The sequence below is a fragment of the Chroicocephalus ridibundus genome, chromosome 4 (genome assembly GCF_963924245.1).
Source record: "Chroicocephalus ridibundus chromosome 4, bChrRid1.1, whole genome shotgun sequence".
Taxonomy (NCBI): Eukaryota; Metazoa; Chordata; class Aves; order Charadriiformes; family Laridae; genus Chroicocephalus; species Chroicocephalus ridibundus.
In genome coordinates this window covers 61,121,122-61,140,098 of record NC_086287.1, presented here as the reverse complement: position 1 = coordinate 61,140,098, position 18,977 = coordinate 61,121,122, and the positions used below count along the sequence as shown (strand labels likewise).

General features: G+C 36.8%; 1 protein-coding gene across 1 annotated transcript in view; it reads right to left on the bottom strand.

Moving 5' to 3' along the window:
• Positions 1-18,977, bottom strand: part of TDRD9 (tudor domain containing 9) — an 84,210-nt gene that overhangs the window by 33,924 nt on the left and 31,309 nt on the right. The window contains exons 5-10 of the mRNA XM_063332213.1: positions 18,600-18,722; positions 16,170-16,250; positions 12,336-12,500; positions 5,994-6,097; positions 4,356-4,396; positions 100-154 (exon numbers count right to left, since the gene is read on the bottom strand). Coding sequence (XP_063188283.1) covers positions 100-154; positions 4,356-4,396; positions 5,994-6,097; positions 12,336-12,500; positions 16,170-16,250; positions 18,600-18,722 — 569 coding nt within the window. The remainder of the gene's footprint in view (positions 1-99; positions 155-4,355; positions 4,397-5,993; positions 6,098-12,335; positions 12,501-16,169; positions 16,251-18,599; positions 18,723-18,977) is intronic.

The window sequence follows — 18,977 nt, the reverse complement described above, 5'->3', positions numbered from 1 at the left end:
ACACCTCTGTGCTAAATCATATTACATACTTAGAACTCATACAGCAGAAGGATGCATGCTCAAGTTTAATTGAACTGAAACAAGTGTGGTCTAACTTACCTTTTGTTAAACATATTTGAGAGACGTGAGTGCAGGTATCTTATTTCCCTCAAACCTAGGGAAAAAGTAATCAAGAGTTTGTTTTCTTTTTAGTGATCACTAAATTCTAAAACAATTCTCACACCTACTTAAATTCTTAATTGACTTTCATTATTACCAGCAGAAGAGTTAAACAGTAAATGTAATAACAAGTCACCGAAACACTGTGAGTCAATTTTTCAAGAGTCATTGACCATAATTTTACACTTACTAAAATAAAATAGCAGCATCAGATACAAAGGCCATCTGCCAGCATCCAATTACTATCCCTTGTTTCAGTTCCTTACCACTGACAACGCTCACCACATGCTGAATGTCTGGTTTAGGATAAATTTGGATATTTCAGCCAAAACAAGCTGTTTCCAGGGCCAAGAAAAAATAAAAATTATCTATTTCTGCCTTAGCTATGTTACCTTTGGTAGTTCCAGTGCCCATTCTCTGGGACATGGATTTCACATCTGCCAGGAGAAACTTAGGACTACAGGATTTTTGCAGTCTTCCTGAATACCTCCACAGGCATAAACCTGAGAATCCGAGTTTGCTTCTTATTGAGACTTCAATTCCAAAAGCCTCATTTCCTAACATCTGTCAAACACCGGACCTCCCCAGTTGAATATTAAAGATGAAATTATTCTCTAACTGCAATACAGGATTGCTGCAATTTTCAGTGAGGCTAAATGCAGTCTGAGCCCTGGATGTGAAAGTTCTCACACTCTTTAGATGACTGTTACTTGACTTCAGAAGTGAGATGGAAGGAAGACAAATGCAAGCGGAGGAAGTGAGATATTTTCAGGAAAGATAAGAGAGAAGAATAACTTAAATTAGAAACAAGAGGAAAGAAGGAGATGTGATGGTCTGGAAATTGTGATTTAGTTAAGGTAAGCAAGGAAAAAAGGCCAGAAAGCAAGAAACTACAGCCAGAAAAGGTGGAATGGATTCAACAAGAAACCAACATGTTGATAATACAAGGTTGTCTGGGAAAAGAAATTGCAAGAGAACATGGAGATCAGTCAACTACTGGAGTCAGGCTGAAACTGGAAAAGAAGGGGAAGCGACTATAGGTAAGGGAGAAAAAAGATGTCAGGGAGAACAGGTGAGTTGGAGAAGAAAAAAAAAAATGGTGGCGGTGGGGCAATTTAAGTGTTTCAGGTATCTCTTTTGTGTGAGGCCAACTACGGGGGAAAACAATGTCACTAGAATCTAAAAAAGACAAGCCTAATTTACACCACAGCTCAAATGAAGTAAGAGTAATTGAGAATACAAATAACTGGCCAAATAACAAACAAAACTGATAGGACAATAATGAAGCAATTAACAAAGCTCTAAGCAAAACAACTTCACGCTGCAGAGAAAAACATGCTGACTGGGAAACAGAAAAATATTACCGCTTTTAAAGATTATTATAATATAGAAAAAATGTCTCTGTTCATGAACTGGAGCATGTAATTAAAAGATACACAGAAAATGAGAAGAACACCATGATATCGTCTGTATGGACATGGCTTGCCAGACAACTCGATCCCACCAGCTATTGCTCAACTATCTTGACGTCTACCACTTCCTACTTGCAATGCTGCCCGCTTACACATCTGAGTAAGACATCAAGACTTAAATCCAATTTATGTTTAAAAACAATTAAAAGAAGCTTAATCCACGATTGGTAGAAGCAGACTACAAATAACCAATATTAACAGTAATTATTAATCAGTCTAGTAATTACTCACTAGACACAGCAAGCAGTATCTGCTGCCCAGTTCTGGAAGCGTCAAGAGTTGATCATGACGCCTACAGAACAAAAGGCTGCCACCAGGAGAGACAGATACTTGGAACGAAAAAGAAAGTAGTAACAAAATCTGTTTGGCAAATGTACCAGGACAATAATGAGAGCACAGTATGGAGAAGCGCAAAAGAAAATACAAAACAGACAAAGAGACTGACACAAGTAGAACAGATAAAAGCTTAGGACAGTAGCATCAGAATCCCTTTGAGAGAAAACCCTAAAGCTTTGAGCTATGCAATTCCTGCAATCAGCAACCACATGCAAAGCACAGAGAAATCAGGCCATCCCCATCTTCTGCAAGCTCCTGGAGTGGATAACAACCTAGTGATGCTTTCATTTAGCCTGTCAGCTAGTCTGGCAGAAGCATGTTATATACTTGAAGGTGTAGCTCAGTGATGATTTAGTCAACACAGTCCAATTTATTCTTTAAAAAGTCTAGAGAACTATACATCAACATATGTGCTCAAGAAACATTAAGGTTGTCATGTCAAGCACTAAAACAAAGAATGCCAGAACTAAGATTGATTGTGCAAACAATGCAGCCTACTGGGAACATATTTATGCATATATGTAAAAAAAAAAAAAAAAAGAATCACTGTGCAGTTTAACATGGCACTTTGTATCACCTAGTACCTAGGGACAGACTAGCTCTGGAATTAAAGGAGAGCTGAGTATTGCAGGGTATTTATCTGTAAGAATCAGACTCAGTAATGTAAAATTACGCACTGAACAAGACAGGCAATTACAACAGGAAAGGAAAACACGGCATCCTACTCAAGGCAGATGCAGCTGCTCTATGGAAGCAGATTCTGCCCCATCACTGAGTTGCACAGAGACAGTGGGCAAAAATCACTTCACAGTACTCCTCAGCACGGCACTACCCTTTCTGGATGCTGATGCTTACTCAGCTTGAAATGTCAATGGGAGTGTTGTTTTGAATGTACAAAACACTTTGTAATTGTAAGAACTCAAAAAAATCTAGGCATCTCATCAGTGTCCAAAACGCAGAGGTTATTTTTACCCAAATCTCTGTCTCAGCTGCCCTCTTGTAAACTGAGGGCTCCCCTCCCCTTTTCTCCAGTTCTGTATAAAGATTACTTGTGAAGAAAGTTTCAAGAGCTATTTGCTAATCCTCTGTTGAAGATCAGTCTTGAGTATCCAGTTATAAAACAGGCCGAAGTTAAACTCTGAACAACAACAATAAAAACCAAACCTGAGTACCAGCTCATTCAGGAAGTACTGTCTACACAGGTTTTCATGAATTTACCAAGTGTATTTAAACAGTAAGTTTCTTTTTATCTGTTGCAGTTATAAACCATCAGGGATAGCAGCAGTTGAAAGTGCTAAAGAGTAATTTCAGCCTGAAACAAAGACTCAGAGGGCCTGAGGAAATCTGAAAGCACACCAGACAACAAGAGTATGAGAAGCCAGCAGCAACAGAAATGGTCTCCCTACTTTATTAGGGGCAAACTGGAATGGGTCCTACACTGACATGATGAAATAATTTCTTCTACGCATTGATTTCATAGAGAAGGTAACTCTAAGAAAGGCAGCTGTAATGCCTTTTAGCTGATGGCAAGCACCCTCCACTGAAAGCTACTCTGCAACTGCTGGTGTGCTCTGTTTCTAGTCCTAGTATTAGTATATCTACTGCTAAGCTCAACACAGCAGGGAAATGACAACCATAAAGATTTTACAGAGTTAGAAAGTCCGGGTAAGGATAGAGCTTCCTATGCCCAAGGAAACAGCTGATCCTGACTCTGAGGTGACTCTCCACTACAACACGCCCAAGTCTTTTCAAAGTTTTCAACCAGCCAACTTTCACGTCCATGAAGTAAAAGAATACATGAAAACACCAGCTAATAGGTTTGTGATGATCAGTAAACCTAAGCTGCAGCCTAGTCACACAAACATTATTGTATGCTTTTGTTTTCATAGGCATTCTCGCTTGAACCCCTAGGTTCTAGGTTTACTGCTTAAAGACGACTAAAACTATGTATAACCAGTTCTCTGATCATTACATACTGTGTCATCCTGTGTGCTTTTTAATGCGAATTTTAACTTTTACTACAAGAATCTAGATAGAATCCAGGGAAGAGACTACACTATGTGCAGATAAGAAAACATTTCTAAAAGAATCCTAGGAACTTCATACAATATTTAATAACTAATCTAAAAAAGCAAGCAACTATTTCTGTGCATTAACTGTAGAATTAATTTTATTACTGTAACTTCATTTCTAAAACATAAAAAGTCTTAATTTTTGACTCACTGCTCTTCCATTTATTGACATATTTAAACAGGTTTGCAAGAAAAAAATACCCAAATAGACTAAGCCCCAGTTAAATGCATGCTTAGTAAATCCTTGGAAGAAGCACCAGAAGAAAACTTGTTAGATGACAAATAAAGAAAAAGAAAATTATTACGACGTACTCACCTGGTAAAAACACTAGCACGCTTCCGCATTCTGATGTAACACTCAAGTTTTTTTTCTCCCTAACAAGAATATGCAGTTTCATTAATTTTACCTCAGCCTACTTTATTACCCCAAGATATTTTATTTTGAAAGAACAGGCAAAACTGCAAGGTTTTTTGTAGCATGTATTATTTAAACTTGGAATTCAAAACACTATTTGCAACTATGCTTTCTGAAAAACACAGTATATAAAAATTGGAACTAGATCATTAGGTTTAGTTTTGTCTTCAAAATCATGTTAAAACAGAAACATTCTTATTTACCAATAAAATTTATCAAAATTAGGTTATAACACATCTTAAAATGAAAAGGTATTATATTATACTACTGCAGAATTCTATGTAAACTTATTCAGTAATTTCTCAAGTGCATGTAATACTCTTGTATTCTAAAAATATCGCTAGACACCTTTAACAAAAGCCTAGCATGTAATAAAACTAACCATTATCAAGAACTACAGTCATGACATTAATTGAAGATGTCTCCCTCCAAGATTATCTGTTAAGAGTCAAGAAGCTAAAATCACCTTAACATAATATAGAACTCATATTTTTGGTAGTAATCATTCCCGATTCAAATGCTTTCATGCATCTTAAAACTCTTTACTCTCAAACTGTATAATGAGAGGAAAGTATAATTTTCAGTGGAAGGTTCCTAACAGCCCTTTTGCTATTTGAAAGCAGAAATGCTAATGCCTTCGTGTTTGCTTATAAAAGGTAGCTTATTAGTAAAGGTTAGTTTAATTTCACTGTCCTAAACTACAGTACAACAGCTTAATTGGAAAGATCAAAAGAAATCAAAGCAAAAAAGCTCAGATGTCACTTTATATTGTAAAGAAGTTAGTGACAAATTTATTGTATTTATGTACCTCCATCAACACTTGTACTTCAGTGGTTCACTTAACTGCTCAGGTGAGCTTAAGTAATGCTTTCTTAAAATTCCAAAGTTTACATAATGCTAAGTTTGAAAAAAATTAAGCTTACAAAACAAAATTATTTCTTCAGCATACATTTATAAATAATTAGAATATATGGGAACAAAAATCATTCCTAAAGTAAATAGGCACTCTGTGTTAGACCAAAGATGTAGAAGCAACTCTAATACATTTTCAGGTACTAAGTATCAATTTACAAAACACAGAGAATAAAACAAATTATTTACTTATTTCAGAAGACAGTAAGGCATTAAGCAGCCAGTGAAAACTAATGCCTAGTTTGTATTCTTTTTTTCATGGCTTAATGTATGTTTTAGTTTACAATAGAAAATGTATTTCTAGTTCTATTCTTCATATAAATAATACTCAGCTCTGGGCTGCAGCAAGGAATCTAGTTTCCATATGACGTGGCTGGCTTGAATGGTCACTTACGTTCCAGGGCACGAAGTGTATTTCAAGAACACAGGGCATTTCAGTAAGACCTACAAGCAGCCTTAGTATGATTAACCTGAGTAGAAGTCACACAAATGTACAAAATAAAAGCAGAGATGCATAGAAAATTAAGTTACCACTAATAACTATAATACATGGGCTGCTGCTGTTCCTTAATTAGTGTCTCATTTCCCCAAAGAACGACTGATTCCAGATCTTGAACTCTATCTTACCTATTGCTTTTCATCTCCAACTCATCAAATGACTGAATCAAAGACACTGCTACTTCATACATTTCTCTTACTATCACTGGTTCCTCAATTCTTTGAGAAGGAAGCTGTGCGGAGAAGAAAATATTGACGTTAACGCAGTATAACAGGCTAAAAGACTGTAGATCACGTACGCGTGTTGATTTGCCAAGTGCTTTTCAATTAAAACTGATCCAGCACAGAAGCTGTACAAAAAGTAACTTAATCTGGAGCATTCATTACCTCCTGAATAGACATTTTCCTTCAAGCATCCTGTCATTCTAATGCTAAAGAAATACTTTTGATATTTACCTACTTAAGTTAAGCACTAGCCCACTCTCCATCCCCTAATGTTTGCAGGACAAACTCCTTATCCAGAAGTGTTATGCACGTGAGACTAAGCGCAACCCATTGGAAGAGGATGACAAGATGATGATAAATTTGTATAAGGCAGACACAATCCTCCTCATAGGTGCTATAATGCAGGTCTCTACCTGACTGCCAAATAAATCATGTACCTCTTTCTCTTTTACATTATCTTTGCATTTAATGGCTCATGTTTTAGGTCATACCCTGTCAGAGAACTATGATTCTGATGTACACAATATAACCCTGATAAGTCATATCTGCACTGTTTTCTAATATTCTGTCACAAACTCGACTTTAGTATTTAAGAACACAAACCACCAAGTCAGCAGACCAAAGACAATAACTTAATCACATTTTAATTTTGAAAAGAAAATGCTTAATGAACTAGAAATACTCTGGGAATGGTCTACAGTATTACATATTTTTTTCCTCGTAGGGAAAACAGGTTTTGATCATTGCTCATCTTTCATTCTCAGGGTTTCTCCTTATTCTAGTGGAAACTGTCTTTACTCAACTAACTGCCACCTCTAACTTTTCTGGAATTGTATTACTGTGTAATCTGCCCTCCACATACTTCACATGTTTAGAAATCCTGAAGTCAAACTGCACCTTTCTACCTCCTATTATGACTTTGAAGTTCTTTCCTCTTCCCTCCCTCCACTTTCAAGTGACATTTTATTCACTTTTATGCTGAAATCCAACCGTTTAAGTCATCCAAGATTTTGCCAAGAAAAACAACAGGTTCAAGTGATCAGCCTCTACATTCTTTCTCTACTGGTTGTGTGTGTATGCTTTAAGAAATCATGCATTTTCTTACCAGTTAACAAACATCCATTTTTACACTTATGTTCAACCAAGTATTTCGCTCAGCTTATCAGTCACCTTCACTTGCTGCTTGATACACTACAATAGCATTTCATCATTGAAATACAGCTTTATTTAGGCTTGAACTTCTCATTTTTACTTTTACGGAATGCTCCTATAATTGAAGTAACAGTGAAAACTGAGCATTTGTGCTTTAAGCATAACACTCCATAAGAACTACACTGCACATTAACAATAAAAATGCAGTAGTCAGCAGTAACTGGTAAATACGTGAAGATAAATACCAACATAAGATGCAGCCGCAGCCACTGACTTTTAACAAGGATATGAAGTGTAAGGAAAAAGTCACTCCTGGAAAGAAATTCAAAATGGAAGCTGAATGGCCAAGAGTAATACTTAAAGGTTTCTACACACAAAACTAAGATATTCCAGCTTTTCCTGTAAAAGAAGCAGAAAGTAATTACCAGTTGTCCACATTTGACAGGGCTTTGATTTTAACCAAGAACAAAATTAGGATTACACATTCATTCCAATTCAGTTATCATATAAGCAAGAGAAGATTCTACAAAAGTTTTCAATGAGCAAAAAAAAAAAAAAAAAGCAATTGAAAGATACACTGGAAGCTGGAATGCATCGTATGTGTACTGATGAGTATCATTCATATAATGTGTTCTTCAATTGTCTCAAGTGAGATGAAATCCACTAAGACAATGTGTAAACCTGTCCATCGGAAGATTACAAGTTTTGGATATAAGCAGATGTTGTACTGGTTGAAAACAGAGAACCACCTGGACCAGCTACTTTGATCATAAGAAAATAGCTATCTTCAAATGTATTGCTGCTGAAAGGCAAACATGACCCTAGGATCAGGAAAGGTCATTCTAAGAGTGCGATGTGTTAGCGACACTGTACAGAACTGACCCTCACTCTGAAGTGATCCAAGTCTTGTCAAAGTTTCCAGCCAGCATACTTGCCAGCCTTTGAAATAAAGAACTCTTGAAGCCAATAGATATTCAGTTTGTGATGCTGGGGTAACTGATGGGGACTGACAATACATCTGCACTTCTTACTAAGTTTTAAAGGGATCAGCCCAAACTTGAACAGAAGCAAATTATGACTACTTGAATGACCTGAAGAATGAAGAGATTTTCTTGTAAAAGGAGAATAGTAAAGACTTAACTAACAAAACAAAATGAAAGCCAGAAAGAGATATTACTGCAACCTCTAAACCTATCCAAGAGTAAGAAAGGAGATGGGAAGGAGAAAAGGTATTTTACTCTTAAAAAAAAAAAACCAACAACAACAAAAAAACCCCTAACAGACTCACAAAAACACCCAAACAAAAAACCCAACAGTGCTGGCTCTGATCTTTCACAGTCTCCCAAGGTGTTCTTAGGAGAAAAGGCAGCAGGAAGCAGAAATGTCCATTCGCTTACTCCTTTCCCAGCTCCAGCACTGGGACTGCATATCCACACCAAGTTCGAAGTTCAGTGCCAAGACAGTTTAACCTGATCCGAAATACTTTGCCTGCAACTGTACACATTTGAGCAAGTAGAGACGTTTCAGAAAGCTAAAACCACAGAAAATTGAACTGAGCTATTAAAATGAAGTTAGTTAGTTTTCTACCACTTCCCCTTTCTGAAGCAGCTCATGATGGAGTGACAAAAACAGCACTGCTAACATTAATTTGGCAACAGTGACTTAGATCAGCTTTTGCTACTGCAACCTCATTCCTCAGCTTTCCAACCCTTACCAGAACAGCCAATCTGTAACACTACATCGTGTCAACCCCAGGTTGCCTTGGTGTCTGCAGAAAGACTCCTCTCTGAAAACCCTAACAAAATTATCCTACTTTGTTCCCACTGACGATGGATTGGAGGATCAAAAAGGTGATCTGTAAGAACTTGACAATACCCTTTCCACTTCTCTGACTCCCTTGAATCAACCAGCCAGGGAGACTTTTCAGGTATACACCTCTGTTAACCCCAAAACTTCTTAACCGACTATAGTAATGCTTTTCCAATGAAGCTTGATTAGTCCATGAGAAACCAAAGACACATTTCCAGTTTTTTTGGTAAGTAGCACTTATTTTCCCTGATATATGCGATAAGCTAAGGAATTTCTCTTTTATGGGCTGTTTGAACATAACGTTTTTGTTTTTACATTATCCCTGCTTAAGTAACTGTCAAATTTGTCTTTCCAATGTTGTTACTGATTGTACCTTTAGTATTCTTTAACATGACAAGGCTGCCACATCACTCCTAATAAAAGGCAAGGACGTGACAAACAGCAAGTCCAAAAGCCCAGTCAGAGCTGACTGAAATAATACAACATAATTGGAATAGCTTTTGACAGCAGTTCACTACCTTTCATCTGGACTCTGACTTCAATTCCAGGGATATGAAGGAGTTTTTACATTTGCAAGCCAAAAATGGGACTCTCTTTTTTGCCTTAGGTAAGAAGTAGAGATACGGGATTTCACAGATCTACTGCCAAAGACTAACATCTAGCCTCCTAGTTGCTTACATTTTTAAAATCTACTCACAGAATTAACTATACAATTAGTTTGCATTTGATATTTCCAACAGTATACTACTGCAACAGGTAAGCATTTATACAACTAGTTTTAAATTTGCCTATAGATGCAGCCTTCATGCATTTTTCATCAAAACTTGCGTTTCACTAATTCCTTGGGGCTTAGAGGGTGCTGGATATGACAAAATAATGATCCAAGTCAAACCTCCAGAACAACGTGCTTACAAAGGCCATTATGCCAAAAGAAAATATTTTTTATACATCTGTAGCGAAAAATTAAACGGTAGCACCTATAAATGACCCAATGTCTGCGCAAGGGTAAGCTAGCGCTACACTAAAGAATTTCTCCCTTCCTTCCCCCTTATTTTTATTCTTTCCTTCAAATGAAGCAATTCAAGTGGAATGCTTGATCTTTGATTCGTCTAGATGTCTATCTAGCCGTATCAAAGGGTTTACTGCAAACAGGCATACAGAAGACGACAAAATAGTGACTGGCATTTCTATTTATCTTCCAAATCACAATTGATATCAGTGAATTCCCAAATTATCCAAATCAGAACTGCTCAAAGAAAATTTTTATTATCAAGCATAGTTTTAAAACATCAATCTACAGAAATGAGTGACGGATTCAAGCCAAGAGCTCTGCAAGATTCATAAAAGAATTCCACATTTATAAAGTAACTTCCAATCATTTTAAGATATTTGAGAAGGGAAAAAGGTTCATACCTCACAGCAAACAAGACAGTTACAAAGGACTAAACTGATTCCAATCAAGATGCTTTAAGTGATGAGTTACGATTTATGTGATCTTAAGTTATTCATTTTAAAATCAAAATGAAACTTGGAAAAAAAAGCTGTATCTAAAAAGCAAATTTATTTTTTAACTTCTGTATTCTTTTATGTGTATTTTACCAACTTTCACAGGCAATAATAAAATATTTGGAACTAAAGCCTGAAGCGTATACCTCAGGCAGCTGATTTTGCTTTTAGCATGAGGAAAGATGTGCCCCTGCTTCCATATGGCAGCGTTAACTCATTAATTGCCTTAACACTTAGGCTCTGCTGTCATTTTTATTATGACATTACATAGATCTTCTTAGACTCTTCCATGTTTAAGTATTTTTTAAATAAAATTACTATTCAGAAAAAATCTCCACACATAGCTCCATAAGAAACAAGATGAGAGACCAAAAATCAGTGCTTTCCAAATCAATTTCTTCTTCTTTTTTTCATACGCATTTAAAAATAAAAAATTAAAAAAAAAATGAAGAGCGCTTATGTGCTTCTAGGTTGCCCTAAGATACAAACAACTTCTTGGACAATCATACTCCTCTCCTACTAAACAACAGGATGGCTGTAACTAGGACAACACATCGTAACCAGATGAAAACTTAAAACAAAAAATAAAAATCAAAGTTAAATGGTCACATACAAAGAGAAAAAAAAAATACAGCATGAGCACTGAAAGGAGTTTCTTTTGTTCCTGATCTTTGGGGTGAAAGGTGTGGCAGCTGACATTTAGCTCAAAGTGCAGCTATGACAAATGCAACTTGACTGAGGTAGACTCCTTACTGAATTTCTTGGTTATCTTTTTGTTGTCATCTATCATCAAAAGCCTTTTACAAAAATCATATATTACATAATCTCCTCCATATTATTCGAGGTACCATACTAATGTATAAAAACTGACAGGCCAACTGCTATATGCATTTAGTTTATTCTTTTGGCTGCGCTAAAACTTCCAACAGTTGACAGCTTTTTATTTTGGCTTGCCTGTGTTAAGGCATAACCAATGCCTGTGCTGTGTACAGCATAAGCAATTATTTTCTTCTGGCAAATGAATCTTCAGCCATTACTACCCTCCTTAGGCATTAGAGAAGCAATTCTCTAGTGTAGCCATATAGGCTGTTAAGTGGCCACCAGTGATTTAGTGAGTATCTATTATTCTAACATATTTTCATTACTAAAAATTACGTATTTGCCATGGTGGCCTATGTGGCTACAACAGAAATATGTTCAAAACTACTGCAGAAGAGCTCTGGGACTCTTTAAAAAAACAAAACAAAACAACCCCAAAACCAACCAACCAAACAAAAACAACAAGAGAAAAAAAACAGGAAGCACATGAGCTTCAGCTAATAGAGAAGCCAACTTGGTAACATCAACCTTCTAATCATAAATGATTCTTCTCTGATGACTCTCTTCATTTCCTAGCTCCTTCTGCCTTTGATACATACCAGCAACATGAACCAACCAAGGAAATACTCCCTGAGCTTCTCAGCTGTATTCAGAATGATCTGTAAATCCTCATATGTTACCTTCTGCACAGACTTTTACATTGTTCATCTTGGATGTAAACTACTGAACAAGATGCCACATACTACTTAAAATTCACAGCCCTTTACATTCAATTTCTGCTACATGAAAGAAAAAACTAGGCTGCTGGTAAGAAGACTCCTGTTTTATCACCATATATTAATTCTTACATAGAAGTGTAATGTCAAATTGGTTATTTGTAGTTTTATTACACAGCTTCCAACTGACTACTCCAATTTCTTTCTTACTATGTTGAAAGAAATAAAGTTATATTTACAATACCTTGAAATTAACAGTGTGCTTCAAATCATCAAGATAATATTCTTCGATTGCATAAGATTTGCCTTCCACCTTTAGTACACAGGCTGGATTCAGACCATTAGGAACTGGAAGTGCAAAGTAATCAACAAATTCTTTACAGTTGATGGAAGCAGACATCAATATTACCTGTTAAAAAATTGCACAGCAAATTTAAAACATTAGTTTTAACACAAAATGACATGCTACGCTTGAATCTCCAGTTACTTTTTTATGCTAAAATGGTCTAATTTGATTACTACAGGTATGTATCCTAGGCATCCAAGACAATTGAAGCTACATGCTTAAGATTCCCTAGGTAGCATATGGAGAAAGCTAAGCACCTGTAAGAGAACGGCTCAGGCTAGAGGCTAGATGCCTAGGGCAGACAACATGAAAAACTTTTTCCTGTGGTAAAAGTTCAACCTACAAACGTATAGTACTCTTTCTTAAGCTTACGATCTCTACATGGTCCTCAAAAGAAAAATGCGTACGCTAAGTATTTTCAACTTCTGTTTGACTAAACAGTTAGATTAGATGTCAGTGCCTTTAACTTCATCAAAAGATGGGCTTGCTCCTGTAATAGCAGTAACTGTAATTATAACCCAGCCTTAAAAATATTACTATAATGATTTTGAAATATGTCAGTTAAGTTTTCTGTCAGTTTCAATTCAGTCATGCACTTAAAACTCTCAAGGATCACACTAAGCGCCTCACTGGTTGCTGACTCTGCCAAGATTCTTAACCTGTATTCACCTAAGAGAAATCACATTTGCTACCTGCAGACACCTTTTCTTTCAATTATTATAAAACTCAGAATTTACAGTTTTGTCATTTTCTCCCTGGTTAGACAGCATGACGTGTTCAGAACTGGGGGGAGAAGAATGAAGTAATCTAGTGGCTATGGCTATTTACCCTCTGACCCTCCTATTTGGAATGTAGTCCCACTGCTCAGCACGGCCACCTGGAGAAACAAGACAGCTTCATCTTGAAAAAGGACAAAGAGCCAAAAAGTTACAGTGAAATGTGTAGTGTTCAGCTTCTTTATCTTCAGGTCTCCTGAACCACTCTAAGCAGTACTTGTAAACTGGGACATGGTCTGTCATCTTTTGCTTTCCTGACACTTTGCATGAATTCAAAAATAGAACGAAATAAAAGACATCAACACCCAAACCAAAATCCAATGGAATACAGAGCATCCCCCTAATGAAGTGTCAGGCAGGCAAGCTAATGAAGTGGGCATTGTACTATTGTACTTAGCTCCAAAGCATATATGAAGGCACAAGGAATACAGGGAGAGGGCAGACTAAATCATGAAGTCATTTAATACGATCCTGAAAGGAGGAGAAATCTAAAAGGACATAATTCTGGGAATATTATATGAAACCTGTCCCACTACAGCATGAACCGCCTCATGGCTTCATAGACAGTGGCTCACCTATGCTAGGAAAGTAGGCTAAACATAACCTTGCCTGAAGGCTACTGAAGCAAAATCCAATCTAAATTATCCTAACTGCAGTTACAGGCGAGGAATATTGAATTATCTCTTCTTCTAGACAATCTTTGTGATTTGCACTCTCTAATCTGCATGGAATCCTTCCAAACTGGAAGGAAAACCGTAGGTTCCTAAGAGTGCCTGAAGGATCACATTACTAAACCAGAAGTCTGATCTACTCCCAAAGCAGAAGTTCAACAAGATGTATCACCAACGTGGCAGAGGAACACAATGGAGTAGAGGGTAATTGAAGCAGACAATTCTTCAAGATCAAGCAGTCCACAAACACTTGTGCAGTGTGGAGATGTCTAAAGCCCCACCATTTGATACCAAAAACATGCACAATAACAACTTCTCACTTCAGATGTCCCTGAATGGTGATTTGCCAGAATCTGGAAATACGACTATCTTTATCCTGTTCTTACTTTCCTATCTAAGCAGCTGTTACTAGACACTACTGGAAATTGCACTGTTTAGTCTGACCCAATAGAGCCATTCTTAGGTTTTCTTGCAACACCACCATCCCAGCAAGACCAACTTCAGAACAGCCAAACGTCTGCCCTGTGATCTAAAAGCAATAATCTGCACCAGCCATCTGCCAGAAAACTTAGCGTAGTTGGGAGGTGAACCACAACAGGTAGATCTTACCCTCCATCATCTCAGAATCACTTTTGCCACCCTGTTAGTCGATGCTGTTGAACTACCTCCTACTTCAGAGGTCTGCAACGTTCAGATTAGCAGACAAACACCTCATGTGTGTTTCTTATCACCCTGAATTGTAAATACTTTTTTCCCCCCCTTAAACAGGAACCCTTGCACCCTTTTATTTCACATATCCAGGAGAGTGGGGAGGAGAATCTTGCATTTTCTAAATGAATTTGCCACATAATCAAAGTTCCCTTCCTTCAGTTTTTCAGAGTGGCTAAAAAGGGACAAAACAGGAGGCACTGGGCTTAATGTATAGATTAAAACTGAAATACTTGTTCCTCTCTGCTAAAACCCAGCAATTAAGATCAAGAGTTCCCCTCTCCCCACAATAAAAAAGTCAAGGGGGTAGACACACCCACAAATCTAAGATTGTCTCAGATTTATACAACATGAAACTGTCATCAGAACAACAAACTGCAGAGAAGGATATAAAGGAGATGAAAGTCTTCCAGTAACAATTTTGAGAGATTTAATCAGAATCAGAGAGACCTACACAGAAAAGATGATACGACCTGTAGGGAATCCTGCCCTTAACACCAACCAGATACTCAGCATCAAGGGCAAACTCTTCACAAACTGAGTATGATCAAATTATTTGACACTCTTGGTAGGCAGACCCAAGTGCTAAGAAAGGCTGAATAGCTTCATGCTACTGTCTGTGAATTTAAAGGCAACTGAGTTTTCTGATCAGTGAGAAAAAGGATAAAAAGTAAAAGAAGTGAAGTGCACAGACATGCCCTATGCTAACTGGAAGGGCACTTTCAGTGAGTGAGAGCATGCTTGGAAGGTCTAAACATCAACTTATCCGAGTATGAATCAACGCAGTGAATAATACAGAAGAACAGATTCTCTTCCAATAGCCACAAAAACAGACAATGTAGATTCGAGTTATGTCTGTTTTAAACAGAACAGTCTGCAGTAACAATTAACTGAAGCACTTAAAGGGCACACACAGTCTCACTACATTTTTGTAGTTCCAAATAGTTGCACAGAAATATACTGAGTTAGCCTAAATCTATCACCTGTATTTAATTTCTTACAATTCAAGAGTCCATTGCTTTGGAACCACAAAGACTAACTATGTCATGCTAAATCTCTGAAAACTCTGATTTAGCACAAAGCACAATTTCCTGACCTGCAGAGAAAAATCTCAGCCACATTTTACTACCAGAAATTACAATATAGCATTTCTGGGTTTCGTTATTTTTCCAAATGCATTGTCCCATTTAAAAAAAAAAAAAAAAAAAAAAAAAAAGAAGCTCAGCATTTCCAAGAGTTAATACTGCCATATTTAACAGAGGATAAGCACTGCCCTCAATACCCAATATGTAATTTGAGTCAAATATCCATCTTGCATTTTTTAGCCTTAAGCAGACTTTAGAAACTAATGCGTTTTAACATGAGGAAAAAAAAGTCTCTCAGAACACATTATTGCAGCCAGGAAAAGAATGCCCTTTAGCTTGCTTGCGTATGAAGAGTGGCAAACTAAATAATATTTTAGTAAAAAATGATGACACATTTTAAGGTAAGTTATTTAAAACATGCCCTTTGTAGACCAAAAACATATAAAAATTTATTATTGCAAGAAAAAGTAGCAAAATATACTTTGAACATACCTTTACAGTCTGTGACTTTGTACGCAACAGTTTACGGATCACCAAGAGCAAGAAATCCATTTCTTCTGTACGCTCATGCACCTGGAAGATTTAATTTAATTTTCACTAATTCATGATGTTCTTTTTGACAATCTCTTCCTTTGCTACTCCATGTTTTGTTTTTGTAACTTGGAGCAATACATTTTCAGAGAAGAAAACACATCTTTTAAGATTACACGTTAATCACATTTTAAAATCCCAACACAGCTGTTCAGATGACTACAGCACCCTTTGTGAAAATCATATGCCACTTTTAAGTCTTGAAAATTGTACAATAATGACAAGAAAATCAATCGTAAGCTCTAGCCACTAGTTCTACTACAGTTGACAATAACAGCTGAAGTGCTACTGAAGTTAAGTCAATTGCATTGGTAAGATCACAAATGATCAGGGCAGGGACTATGTTGGCTTGTCTAACAGGTAAGCAAATTGAATAGACTCTCCTTTTCCCAATGGCTTCTAGCTATGATCTAAATACACAACTGCTCTCTAAAACGTTATTTTCCACTCAATTCTTTACATATGCTAGCACCTGACTTTTCTGGCTGCTCCTTGCAGTTCAATAAATACTTATTTTCAACATTATCAAGGAAAGGATACCCCTTTCTTGAATTATTGCAGTTCAAATATATTAAGTTCAGCAGCTTCTTCCAGAGCTTAACCTTCAAAGGTCAACATTCGTTCCCTGTAAGGCTATTAGCATATTCTAACACAATGTAAAGATGTATTTATATTCAGTTTTGCCCCACTATGAAAAAGATTTAGCTAACGCAGTTTTCGGGCTGACAGCAAGGTCTTGCTGTGAGAAGTCATGATTTTCAGACCTACGTTCGCTCAGGTACGTTCCTAAACGCCTGCAGTACCCTAACAGGGCTGAGACCTGCAATTAAGAATGAAGGGGAGAGCATCTGGTTGCTACATCACAGAATCATAGAACAGTTTGGGTTGGAAGGGACCTCCGAAGGTCACCTAGTCCAACCCCCTCCAATGAGCAGGGAGACATGTTCAAAAAATGATTACTATTGGGTCAAGATCACAATTTGTGAGGTAAATGTGAGGAAAAAAGTGGCATATGGGGAACAGGAGGGACTGGAATTTGGGCTGGAGAAGCAAAACACGCATACAGTCTCAAAAGCTATGAGCTGATGAAAGAAGTGGTACATGCTGATACCATCAGTTCAAATTAAGACACCCAAGCAAACGAGGTTTTTCAAACCTTTACATAAATCTACCTCCTGCATAAGCGGCCACAAAACTTTACTCATTCATTTTCATACCTAATAAAGGAACAATCAAATACTTCTCTATGTAAGCAGCTTCTACTGTTAAATTTCTGCATCTTACATCTAAATCTGCATTTCCTTATCATAGGCTTAAAAATGTTAAGGTTTGCAAGACCCTGCTGATATATTAGAGTGGTCTCAAATCTTTCCCATGAAGACAACTCACACAATTCTTTACCATTTGGGGGGTTTTTTGGTTCTTTATATCTGTTTGAATGAAGTCCTAAAGCTTTTTCATGCAAAAGTGTTAACTATGTGCTTAATCTTTTCCAGTTTTTCTACGTACCATATCAAGTGCAGTCACAACAGCCTTCATTATTGCTGTAATGGTCTAATGGTATACCAAGTACTGTCTCCCTGCCCCTCAAATATGCAAGAATCAAAGTCACTCTCAGCTACAATACAGTAATGGAATAAAAATCAAAAAAAAACAGCATAAAAAAAAAAAAAAAAGAGTTCTCTTCTGTGCCACTACATCCCAAGATTTAGTCCTACACCTTACACGTGATTTACATTCATGGTTTGTGAAAGCACAATTTCACATCTGACTACATTTAACAGTCAAATACTGTTTAGCTCAGAAAATATGCATAAACCCACATAAAAATATACAAATTACAAAAAAATACAAGAAGTGTATTTTCTTTAGCTTTTTAGTGAAGTGAGAGCAACAACGATGAATCCACACGAGTGGAATATAAATCTGGCCAGAAGACAGAATATTTTCAGAGGGCTGTTTTATTTTTCAGGACATCCCTGAAGAGTAAAGACTCTTTCTAAGGAAAGTAACAGCAAAGAGAGTAAAAACTAGCCACTGCCTCCTCATAGGCCTAGCCAGAAAGGTTCTTGAAATCCAGGCAGTGGATTTCAGAAAACATTTCAAGATGTTCTTACCAAAAGCTAAGCACTCCCACACACCACCTCCACACCCTCAGTTTTAAACTTCATTGCTCAAAGAAACACTGAGACAAGAATTGTTAGCTGGGAAAACTTACGCAAAGCATCTTTACAAATAGATGGCTTCATTTTTCTTTCTCTAGCGTTGTAAGAAAGACAAAAAAAGAAGGTTTTCTTAACATGAATTTTAAATTTATTTCCACCAACTTACTTCATCAATGAAAATGTGTGTGAATTCATCTAGGCTTTTGGCACCAACTATTTTCTGAAGAAGAACTCCAGTTGTCATGTACAGCAACCTTGTATCCTTTGTGGAAATGTTCTCTAAGCTTACCTGACACAATGAGAAAAACATAGATGGGAACAGATAGTTAACGTATTTACAAGAATTATGCATCTGAAAGAATTCCAAAATGAAATATAGTGTAAACCCATGAGAATTATTCATTCAAACTTGTAAAAGCCTCTGTACAAATGTGTTTTTAAACCCCAGAATCAGTCAACTCAGGAAGCAAACATTTCCTTTGGGAAAAATTAAAAACCCCCACAAGTTTATAAAATAAAGGATCAAAATTTTTTGCTGGGGGCT